This window comes from Papaver somniferum, chromosome 1, assembly GCF_003573695.1.
Source record: "Papaver somniferum cultivar HN1 chromosome 1, ASM357369v1, whole genome shotgun sequence".
Lineage (NCBI taxonomy): Eukaryota > Viridiplantae > Streptophyta > Magnoliopsida > Ranunculales > Papaveraceae > Papaver > Papaver somniferum.
The window spans coordinates 139,050,912-139,062,673 of NC_039358.1; the positions used below are offsets into that span (position 1 = coordinate 139,050,912).

The window sequence follows — 11,762 nt, forward strand, 5'->3', positions numbered from 1 at the left end:
TGTTTGTTTTGTTTCTTACTTGGAATCACGATTTAGTTTTTATTGTTATGATTTAGATCGATTATTATCTTGACATATCTAAAGTCTAGGATGATTTTGTTAGAGCACTGCTCGGTCGAACTCGCAAGCGTTGCTATCTCAAGCTTGTTTGTCAAGTTTAGTTGTCAAAACTATAAGTCTTGATTTCTAGTCTACTTATAGCTAAGTCTCGGATTATGATAGAAAGTGTAGTTGAGCATTAGACTTCACGACGTTCATCGATTGAAGATGAAGAACTAATAAGGGGAGCTTGTGGAACTTCATCAAAAAAAGGTATGTGGAGACTTGAACTCATCTATCACTCAAAAGCCTATCTACTCTATCTCCTATTTGAGACAAAAGTCGTATAGCTATATAGACTTCAATTATACACATTTGATATTTCGAGCAGAGTTTAACTCGCTTACATATTTCTCGAAATATGTGTTGGTAAGCTTTCGCATCAAAAGATGATCATGTGAAAATCGCCTGGTAACATCTTACATGATTTGTGTGAGACAGTCATTTGATGTAGACTCAGAATGTTTCGTATTGATCATTCGATCACTTGAAAAATTGCTTTGAAGCTAATAGTTTGTGTGAGACAGCTACTGTCGTCTTCTAAGAATGTTTCAATGATTGAAATGGGAGTTTGGAATAATTAATCATGATTGGATATAGCACAGTATGCGTACTTGTACGCTAACTGTTGCAAGTTATTCCAAGTCCGGGAACCATAGTATGCATACACGTATGCGTACTGGTTGGTTAATGAAATTCCGAGAACTTAGTATGCATTGTTATAGAATAGCTCGGTTGAACCCACCAAGCGTTGGTATGTCAAGTTTGGTTGTCATATTTTAGTGAATCAAAACTCAATTAAAGAGTCGCTTGATTATATACTAGAGACAACTTCGTATAGGTTAGGCTAGAAAGATTAGGATTATGAGACAAACAAGTATTACTCGAAGACTTGAAGATGTGAAGAAGTAACAAGATACATCGACGACATCATCCTTCCTCTTGAGGTTAGTAATATTGTGACTTGAAATGTTTCATTCCTAACGTATCTTTCAAGTCGTGCTATATTGAAAACATAACTGCGAAGCTGTGAATGATTATACTCTAGCAGACATGGTGTTAAGGAATTAGAATATGAAGTATAACGCTTATCTTTTGAACTTCGTATATAAGACATCGACATAATCGTATGAATGCTATTATGATTATGAGTACGGGTAAAGGTGAATATTTCATCCTAGGAAATAATGTTTACATTTGTTTAAAGGAAGTACATTCATGAACTTGTTTTATGAATCGAAAGGCAAATCGCTAGGCTTATTGGTATTGTTATTCATTGCATATCTTTGGATTACCAATATGTGTGAGTTAGTAGAACCGATCATAATTAGTTATGTATCTTGGTAAAACTAGTCAGAATGCCTGACTTATGTATTGATATGACTTTTATTAGTGTAACCGATCCTAAGTAATCACCTAATATGGTATGATCGATATTTGTAATTGGTGTAACTGATCCTGGTAATTGGTATGACCAATCACAAAAGAGTTGTGTAATCGATCCTTGTAATTGGCGCAACCGGTCCTGGTAATTGGTGTAGCCGATCCTAGTGACTAGTGTGACCGATCACAAGTAATACCATGAGAATATGGTAACCGGTCTTGGTAATTGACGTAACCGATCCTGGTAACTGATGTAACCGGTCCCAGTAACCATATTAAGGTAGAACCAATCCTTGTGTTTGGTAGAAAAGTAAACCCATGATTAGTGTATTGATATTTGATCAATCACATAGTTCTTGGAATTCAGATGAACCAATTCTAACTTGTTTGGAAGTGTGGTATAATCGGTTCCAAGATTGTAAATATAAAAAAGTATTTACAAAGAAAAAGATGTCGACATACTTTGAACATGCTCAGTAACTCTTATCTTTTATTGTTCAAAGATATTCCTTAATAACTCAAGGAGATCCCGGACCGAAATAAATTAAGAATCTTTTAATTAAGGTTATTAATTTTATATGCTTTTTATTACCAGTAATTAAATGCATATCTCTGGAAAATAAAAATTGGTAATGTGCATTTACTAATTGGAGATTTTCTAGTGAGATTTCGGTAATATTAGACAGAGCATTTCCAGGAATTATAAAATCCGATTTTGGGCATTTATTGCATATCTTAAGAATAATTCGGTTTTGGAAATTCCTTGGTGTACAAACTTCCTTGGTGTCCAAACTTCCTTGGCCTATAAATACCCAAGTTTGCATTTCGAGCAAACTATCCTAAGAGCCAGAAAAACTACCTTGTTGTGTTGTTACTGGTGGAGCCGTCTATTCGGAGAGGAAAGTATCCTAATTAGACGAAATCTCTTACGACCGCTCGTTTAAAGACTTCTGTTGGATCAAAAAGCTCTACGAGTACCGTTGGAGGGAAACTAGATAATTGCAGTATTATTAGTTTTCGATTTGATTTGATTGACTAACGGTTGTTGAACTTTGATTGCACCTAGTTTGTTTATTCTTAAGAATCTTCTCTTCTGATATAAGATTCACTCAAACTAGATCGAAGTGTTGACGAGATCTTTATAACTGTTTGTAGATCTAAAGACGTCTTGTGATAATCCATTGTTAACAGACTCCGTTCTGTGCGTGATTGATCACCAGAGATTCAAGTTGTGGTGTGCATGTGTTTATTGAAGATTAAAGAAGATTTGAAGACAAAGAAGATTTCTTATTGGTTTCATATCTTTGGTGTGCACAAAACTTGATCGGCTGGGATCCAACTATAATCGGTTTGTCCTTGATAGATTTTATTGATTAATTGCGTAGATCAACATCACTATATAGTATCTTGGTAGATTCTATATTTGATTGCAAAATCTAAACTCTCTTACTTTGGTAGTTGTTGGATAGATAGATTTAAACCCGACAAAGGAGTTTATTGGATTAAACAGAAGAGCCTTTGTCTAACTCATATCACTGAGGTTGAAGAGAGTTGTTACCGAACAGATTTGTTGTTCCTTTACTGTTTGGAATACGATCCAAAGGAATTGTTCCAGTGCGTGCACTTATCGAATGTCGAAAGCGCAGGGATACTGAAGAAACTAGGTGAACTATAGGTTTAGTTGCTTGGTCTCAACTATACGAAGTTAGTTTGATTTTGTATAGCGGCTTAATTCTGAGAGTTATTCAATTCTGGACTAGATCATGGGGTTTTTCTGCATTTGCGGTTTCCTCGTTAACGAAATCTTGATGTGTCATTTACTTTTATAATTGTTGTTATTATAATTTAAAGTAAATTAAACAAACGTTAACTTCGTATTACTTGATAGTGATCCTATAGAGTTTGGTTAAGTTCGAACCTATTATCAAGTAATCACATTTTGATTGTTGTATTGTCTCGATGTCGTATCCATAGACGATCACAGAGAGTGTGAATACCAATTCGTTGTATTGTCTCAACTCAGTCCATAAACGATCACTTTTGATAAGAGGACTTATATGTGGAAAAGTTTAAGATTGTGGTATATTTGGGTACCCTCGTCTTTTCAATTGGTATCAGAGCAGGAAAACGCGAAAAAGATTTAACAATCTGTGTTTGGTGCGATCCAACCTATAAGAATCGAATCTAATGGGTGATTCAGTTAACGTAGAGCAAGAACATGATATACTTCAGAAAGGCTATTTGTTTTCAAAACCTGGTAAACATCTCAGAACTGTTAGTTCACTGGTTGGACACAATTCAGGAAATATTAACCATGATGGGTTAATAAGAAAACAAATACTTGTATCAGACATGTCAGACTCAGATGACAGTGATGAGATTAAATTTTTCATAAAGCTTGCTGAAAAATATAATCTAAAAGATAATATTTATTATTCATCTGTCGAAAGAATCATCAGAGAATCTCTGATAAAAACCAGGTTGCATGAAGAAGATGTCTCTCAAGAAATTATTGAAGTTCATGAACCTCATGACATGATGGAAATCACATCTAGTCTATATCAAGATGAAAATATTACTCCATTTTCTCTTGAAACTGAACCTGAAGGATTTGACAATGATCAAATCAGAAAAAATCTATTAGTTAAGAAAAGGATATGTAATTTCCGGAATCTCTTAGCTAATAAACGACATCCGGATTCTAATAGTCTAATCACTTGCAAGAATCAAGAGAGATGTGTTTGAAGGAATAATCTGATCGCTAATATCTGGTCAAACACTTTTTTATTTGACAAGGATTATCCTACTAACTATGGCAACGTTCAACAGAAATGCACTCAAATAAATGATTTCAAATCATGTTGTTTTGTTGTTGATCAACTATCTAAATCAGAATCAACGAAACAATCTCATCAAAGGTGATGTCATATTCCAAGAGTTTTTTGGAACGATATAAGAGTTCTGCTCAATTCGTGACTCAAAAGAATTCAAGTCACACTTATGATTTCTCTGTTGCATCAGATCACTCAAGTTGTGACTTAATGAAAGAAGACTATTCTTGGAATAGTTTCAGAAAGAAAGATGTCTGAAACCATCATGATAGATCATGTTCCAAAAACGAAGATCAGCAATCAAGTGCTCACTTCAACAATTAAGTTTGTTGATCGGAATTTCCCATCTAGTGCTCGATTAAAATAAAATGGGAAATCTTAAAAGAGCACTGGAATATGAGAAAAGTATATTTTTGTACTCTATCTATCTATATCATGAACATCTAAAGTATTTTTCTAGTTTTGGAATACTTTTTCTATTTTTAGAAGAATACTTCCGATCTTAGGAAAGTTCATGACAAAAATTGGGTAATTTTTTTTTCCGGACCATCTTAATCATACTGTTTCGGAAAACTTTCACTATTATTTCCGAAAGTGTATATTTTCACGAATTTTATCAAATAAAAATACCTTGATTAGGTGTCTCAAAAATTGGAAGCCAAGTTCGATTTGATATGTAAAACATCTAAAGAACCGACTCTTCCCTACTCGTTTAGTCTGCGGTTAAAGATGGGTGAAGATACTATTGATATCAATTCACAATTACAGAAACCTGAAACATGTCTTCTCACTGAGATTAAGTGTTAATACTCAAAGGAACATAAGAGGAATCACATATCACTTGATCTCATGTTCTATTTAATGAGAGATTTTGAGATTGCTCGAGAACAATTGGAAGCTTCTGAAAAGAATGAGAAGTGGCTTGAGTCAAATCTTTTGAAACTGATTGTGGAAGTGAATCTCTTAAAACGGAGACTCGATCTTCTGAAAGAAAAGAGAAGACTCAAGAATCAGTGCACTAAAGAACCTTCGGTGAATAATAAGAGCACTTCTATTATTTCAATTATTGTATAAGGTCTATTTCTGAATAAAACTATTTATGAATAAAATTGTTATTTTATAATTTTTCTTGTGATAGTTTTTCGCTTACATAGCCTGTGCTTGGATGTTAATATTATTGTTATATGTTTATGGGATGTTTGATTTTGGTTTTCTTAACCTTTATATTCAATCTCATATGATGTGTGAACGCTTATAGTTTGTGTGGCTTTTTGATTTCGCGGGATTAAGTTCTATCCCATGTTGGTAGGCTTTATCAAAGGATCATAAGGTGTTCCGATTGAAGATCATATGTGAAAAAGTCACAATATGTTGAAACGATTTGTGTTTAACATAAAAGATATGTGTTTCGGGTTTTCAACTTTTGCTATTGGCACGCATTAGTTAAAACCGATTCAACCTTTCTCTGGTAAAGGTTGCTTTTGTTGTTGTTATTTTGTTCTTGCGAGAGGATGACAACACAATGGGAGAGAGTTCTAACTTGAACTTGCGCTTAATGATATATCTTTATGGGAAGAAGAGGATGCAGAATCCGAGGTAACGAATTTGTTAGTTAATCGTTTTCCTGTTTAAGAAAAGCTTGAGTTTATTGCATATATTTTGCTTTTGCTTAAAATAATTCGCTACAATTGATGTTGATTCCATTATGTGTGTATGGATGTATGTGTGTGTGATTCAATTGTTTTCGGTTAAGAAAAACTGGTTTGATATCTTTCTTTATTGTTTGGTGTCAATTATTTTAGACTTAACGAAATTTCGGTGCAATTGCGGTGCTTTAATGTCTTTGTTTGTTTCAATTGCTTCCGGCTAAGAGAAATAATTGTGCAAGTCAATTTATTTGGTTTGTATGCATTGTTTATGGCTTAACAAAATACGGGATCATTTGTTTAGTCAATTCGATTCCGGATAAGAGAAACTAAGTTAATTCTGATCTTAGTTAGACTTATCAAAGTAAAGGATTCAGTTATTCAAGTCTAATTGAATGCCTTGACAAGAAATATTAGTTAACTAACCTAGTACTTCCCTTGTCTAAAATGTAAGTTCAAGTTAAATTATACTAACCTAGTATTTGCCTTGTCTAAAATGAAATAGTTCTTGTCTGTGTTGTCACGTAGTGCACAATCATTCGAGAAAATCTTCTCCCTTGTTATGAGCACGTGGATGACTAAGATGGTCACGGGCCCACCTAACGACCACAAACTTGAATCCGTTCATTGATTTTCAATAGAATAGAACGAGATTTGTGAGATTCAGGATTCGGAAACGGCATTTTGCTTGCTTTTTCATTGTAATGATGGCAGACATGGGCAAAGCTGAGATTTCACCCTCTTTTGTAAGAAAAAATTTACTTGTAATTTGCCAGAGAGAGTGAAAGGAAGGACTAACAAGAGTGGGACAGTTGTCTTTCATGGTTACCTTTTTTGTGTTGCTCTCTTCTCTCTCTCTCTAAACCTCCTCTCTCTCTAATGGGAGGGACGTTAAGTCCCAAGCGGCCAAGCTAATCCATCTGCTCCAACAATTCTGACTCCGTTATCTTCCCCTTGTGCAGCAGTAGGGGGTTTCCACGGCAACTTTATAGGTTTGTTCAGCTGATCAAACCTTTTTCATTACTTTATCATACTTCGATTTTTTTCGCTCAATGTCTTCTTCCTCTTTCTACTCAAATACCCATCTTGTTTTTCCACTGGTTATGCTAAAAACAAAACAAAAAAAATAGTTTAAAGAATTACTACATTATAGTTCATTATCATAGCATAACTGTGGCATTTTTAGGCACATCTAGAGTGATCAACCTTAAAACCTATTTCTTGCTTTGGATACTATTTTGATCTGGGCATCTGCCTCTAGGTTTGCCCCAACCAAACCTCAATACTTTGTCTTGATTTTTTTTTAAATTATTTTTTTCCTTTTTGATCGCTGGTACCTAATTTGTCCCATCTTAGCTAATAGTCTGTATAAATGTGGGGAAATTTGACTGTCTGATTAGGTGCTTTGGTTGACATTCAATTATGTCATATCCCTCCATCAAGATGTCTGTGGAAAACCAGGGTTTCTTGGAATGGAAAGAGGTGTTTGTTTCACAGGAAAAGGGTAATAGACTAGTTCACTATTACTTGAAAGATTCTGCTGGAGATTCCGTTCTTGCAGTTATAGGTACAGAAAGAAGTGTAAGACACATGGTGTATGTTGCCGAGGATGATTTCTTAAAGGTTTATGGTGCTGACTTGTCCATTACTGATGGCTTTAAATGGAGATCCAGAAGAGAAGTTGTTGATTGGCTCACTTCGTTGCTCTCGAAGCCTCCTCGAGACCGTATAAGTATGTATTATTTCTAGGTTCAGGAGTTTTGTGTTACCTTTTTATTCAGTTCTTTCTGTGTGTTTTCTTGATTGTCTTGAGTTCTGCTGGTACAAGAATTTGTTTGAAATTTGATTTAGAACCTGCTTGATGATGGCAACTATCAGTTTGCAGACATACATGTGCAAGGTGATTGCTGTTCTTAGTAATTGAATAATGGAATGCTACACTTTCATGTGCACCTATTTCATGAACTTGAGCCTGACAAAGTTTTAATGTAATACTTTTGTCATATCTGTGACGCCCCTTTTAATCCTCACTATGTGTAGTCTATCCACTGATTGAGTGAGTTTGGGAGATAATGTGAGTTAACTCTGCTCGTTTCTCATGATCTTATGCATCTAGTTCAGTTGAGTCGAATGCATAAACTAATACAAGAAGTCCCATTTCTTAAACTGTTTCTAGAGGAAATTCAATGTTGGCATATTGGCTGCCATGTATCTGGGCGATTCTAACATAGTCACGTGCCTCAGGTTTGTAACACTGTTGCTGCTTGAACAATGCATTGAAGAACATGTACAAATATTGCTTAAAAGATACAGTAGTGTATTAGTATTGTTGTTTTATGTTCAGGAAGCCATGGTATTAAATGTTCTGTTACACTGGAAATATAAGTGTGAATATCCTTCAAAAGTCACCTAGCTGCTATGTATTTCTTCCCTTCATGTAGACTCAACGTGCTAATTGACTCATGATGTTATAACCCATTTCATTGAGTTATCGTAGTCAAAATTGGTATATACTGATAGACCAGGTGGTTTTCTGTTTTTATAAATCTGAAACATAATATACTCTTATACTTACCACTTGCAGCCGTTGCTTAAGTTAGCCACGATAACACGCTTCTGTGCCACGTGGTTGTTGAAAACTAAAACCTGTTGAAGATAGCTTTGACAATTGCTTATTAATTTGGTTCCCAGGCCTGTATTTGTTATGTGCTAGAATTGGAAGGTCACCATGACACCCTGATCATTAACGTCAAAATCAAATTTAACGACTCCATATTTCATTTCTATAGATGCATTCACTTTTGCACCATTCTGCCTTAAACCAAAATATGTATCTTGTATATAATGTATTATCATGTTGAGTACTCATCCGATAACTTTGTCATTTTATTTGATCGATGATAGACTCCCCTACGCATGATTCTGCACAAGCTTTAGGATCTTCTAGTTTGCCAAAGGAGGTAGCACATGCACTTGGGAGCCATGTACCTGATGATGCGGTATTTATCTTTCATTCATTCCTCACGCCGCTTTTGCTTTTCATCTTTTTGCTTGTTGAATTATAACCATTTTATTTTTATTTATTTTTTCCATTTCAGGGTCATTTCTCAAGAGAGCTTAAAGGGCTTAACTCAGACATTGTATGGTCAGGTGATTCCTGGACATGTGGCAAACAACTCAAGCATTACCCTACATTTTGCAGAAGTGGAACAGTTATAGCCGTAAGTATTGTAACGTTACTTCTTATTATCCAACGATCCTCGTTTGGTACACTTGAATACCTTTTCAATGATGTCCAGATTCATGCATTTGTTCTTATCATGGCAAAAGAAGAAACTCATTATGTGGCATATATAGAGGATATGTATGAAGACAGGAAAGGGCAGAAGAAGGTAAAAGTAAGGTGGTTTCATCACAGTAAAGAAGTCGAGGCTGTGATTCGCGTATCCAAACCTCACCTAAGGGAAGTTTTTATTACTCCTAATTCACAGGTAATCAGTGCTGAATGTGTTGATGGTCGAGCCACAATTTTAACTCCAGATCATTACGATAAATTCTTAACGATTCTTCCACATGCGTCTTTAGAAAGAGTCTATTTATGCTCTAGGCAGTTTAAAAGCAACAAAATCAAGTCCTTTGATCCAACTAAATTAAAGGGATATTTTGAGCAAGCAATCCTGTCTTGTTTAGAAGAAGAGGAAGAATTCGTCAAAGGGAAAAGAATTAAGATGGGATCAAAGAGGATTAGAAGTTCCAGAGGACAACAAAGAGTTTTGACAAACTCACCTGGTGGCAAAGTTTCAGGCCAAAGAAGTGAACCGACATCCTCCGGAGGGGCAATTCAGAACTTGAAACCAGGTTTATCATCTAACAGTAGGCTGCTGATAGCCAAATCTGTTGGGGGACCACGCTCAATCCTTTTGCCCTTCAAAATTGGTGAAAAGATTGAACTGTTGTCTAATGATAGTGGCATAAGGGGCTGCTGGTTCAGGGGTACGATCGTGCAGGCATCACATCAGAAGCAGGTGAAGGTTCAATATGATGATCTGGAGGACGAGGATGAACCAGGAAATGTTTGTGTGAGTATGCAGTGACTTATTTTATAGTTGCCAGTCAGCATGACTAGAAGTATAAAAAAAATGTGAAACAAATTTACTACCATGTGCTTTTGTTGGATCTGCTAGTAGTAATTAAGATATACATATGAAATATTAACTGCTAGTAGTAATTATGTATTAACTGCTAGTAGAAATTTGGATAAACCTGTGAAATATTTCAAGTGGCTAAGCCAAAAAAGGTTTAGAGGACAATATTGTTAACTTAGTTCTTACATTGCAGCATTAGAGACATTCATCAGTAGATCTTGATTGAATTCTAGAAGAAAGTCTTTTTCTTTTCCTTTTTATTTTGTGCAGAAAAACTGATCATGCCAATTTTTCGTACATGTAGGAATGGGTCCCTGCCTTCAGACTAGCACCTCCTGATAAATTGGGAATGAGATGCTTAGAGCGACCGAGGATGCGACCGCGGCCTCCCCAGGATCTCTTGGATATTGTTTTTGAAATTGGTGCTCCAGTGGATGCATGGTGTGGCGATGGCTGGTGGGAAGGAGCATTAGTTGAAACTGAAAATGCTGCAGATGGTGATGTAAAAGTTTATTTCCCTGGTATATTTTTCTTTGCGAAACTTTATGTTTTTTTGCGTGGATAACCTTGTGGGAACTTTAATTGAATATCCATGCCACCATACAATAGATGAAAGCATCACTTGCGTAACGTTTCAGGTGAAAACAGGTTCATGAAAATAGAAAGGAAAAACCTTAGGCGATCTAGGGATTGGGACGGTACCAAGTGGAGAGACATCGGTCCGAATGCAGATATACACTGTGCTGTTGCAGCAGCTCTTCGAGATGGCACAAAGATCCCTGCATGCTCGATTGTAGCTAAGGGAGTCGAGTCTGGTGGCACTGCGATGTCGGACTGTGAATTGCCCAGTGCTTCTAAACTTGATGAAGTCAAAGAGAATAAGCAGGAGTTGGATGTTTCAGCTGGATCCAGTGTCATTCCTGGAAATATGACTGGGGCAATCCCAAATAAGCTGGTGCAGTCTAACGAGAAAGGTAAGAAAAGTGATGGCGACAATGAAAAAAGTGAAATGGAGGTTGATGAAGAGAAGGACATAGTGGATATGAAGGTAGAAGATGCTATGGACATTGATAACGGAGGCCATGGCGAGGGTTGTAATGGTAGAAAGGAAGAAAATAATATTACATGTGATTGTCTGAATGATAAGGTGGATATGAAAGTAGATATTGTTGAGACGGCAAGCCAAAAATGTGACGTTGTAGATTTGGATGGAGATGATGCTTGAACAGATAAGTAAATTATAGTACTTGTAGATAGGATACATAGATGTTGCCAGTGTTAATGGGATAAGTTCATTTTGTTGTCTTATAAGAAGACTTGGAGAGGGCTGTATATAAATTATAGAGAATCTTTTGTAGGCTATGAAATTAATGGGATAGTTCATAGTTAGACTAGAAAGACGGGCTCGGTGATTGTGCTTGTGCCTTCGCAGCCAATTGCGGTGCTAGTAAACTTAAGATATTGTGTAACATGTGTCATAGTACTTTACTGAACTATGAACATAACAGCCCCATTATTATATTGGAAATGAATTAACTTTAGTTATTATGCATTCCATTAGCAGTATAAAATTTTAACAAGCAAGTTACATTTATGTGGTTATGAATCATAATCAGGAACAGGTCAGATGCAGGCAATGAGGATGATCTTACTTGTGC

The 11,762-nt window shown here is 35.8% G+C and overlaps 1 protein-coding gene across 2 annotated transcripts; it reads left to right on the forward strand.

The window, feature by feature from the left end:
- Positions 1-6,772: 6,772 nt before the first annotated feature.
- LOC113302271 lies at positions 6,773-11,654 on the forward strand. Of its 2 annotated transcripts, XM_026551173.1 has the most exons (8): positions 6,773-6,951; positions 7,360-7,691; positions 8,864-8,958; positions 9,058-9,180; positions 9,259-9,351; positions 9,451-10,038; positions 10,409-10,625; positions 10,743-11,654. In XM_026551173.1, the coding sequence occupies exons 2-8, from the start codon at positions 7,382-7,384 to the stop codon at positions 11,327-11,329; spliced, it is 2,013 nt and encodes a 670-aa protein (XP_026406958.1). In that variant the 5' UTR covers positions 6,773-6,951; positions 7,360-7,381; the 3' UTR covers positions 11,330-11,654. The 2 variants fall into 2 exon arrangements, with proteins under 2 accessions (XP_026406958.1, XP_026406950.1); XM_026551165.1 differs by having other exon boundaries at positions 9,259-10,038.
- Positions 11,655-11,762: the final 108 nt, after the last annotated feature.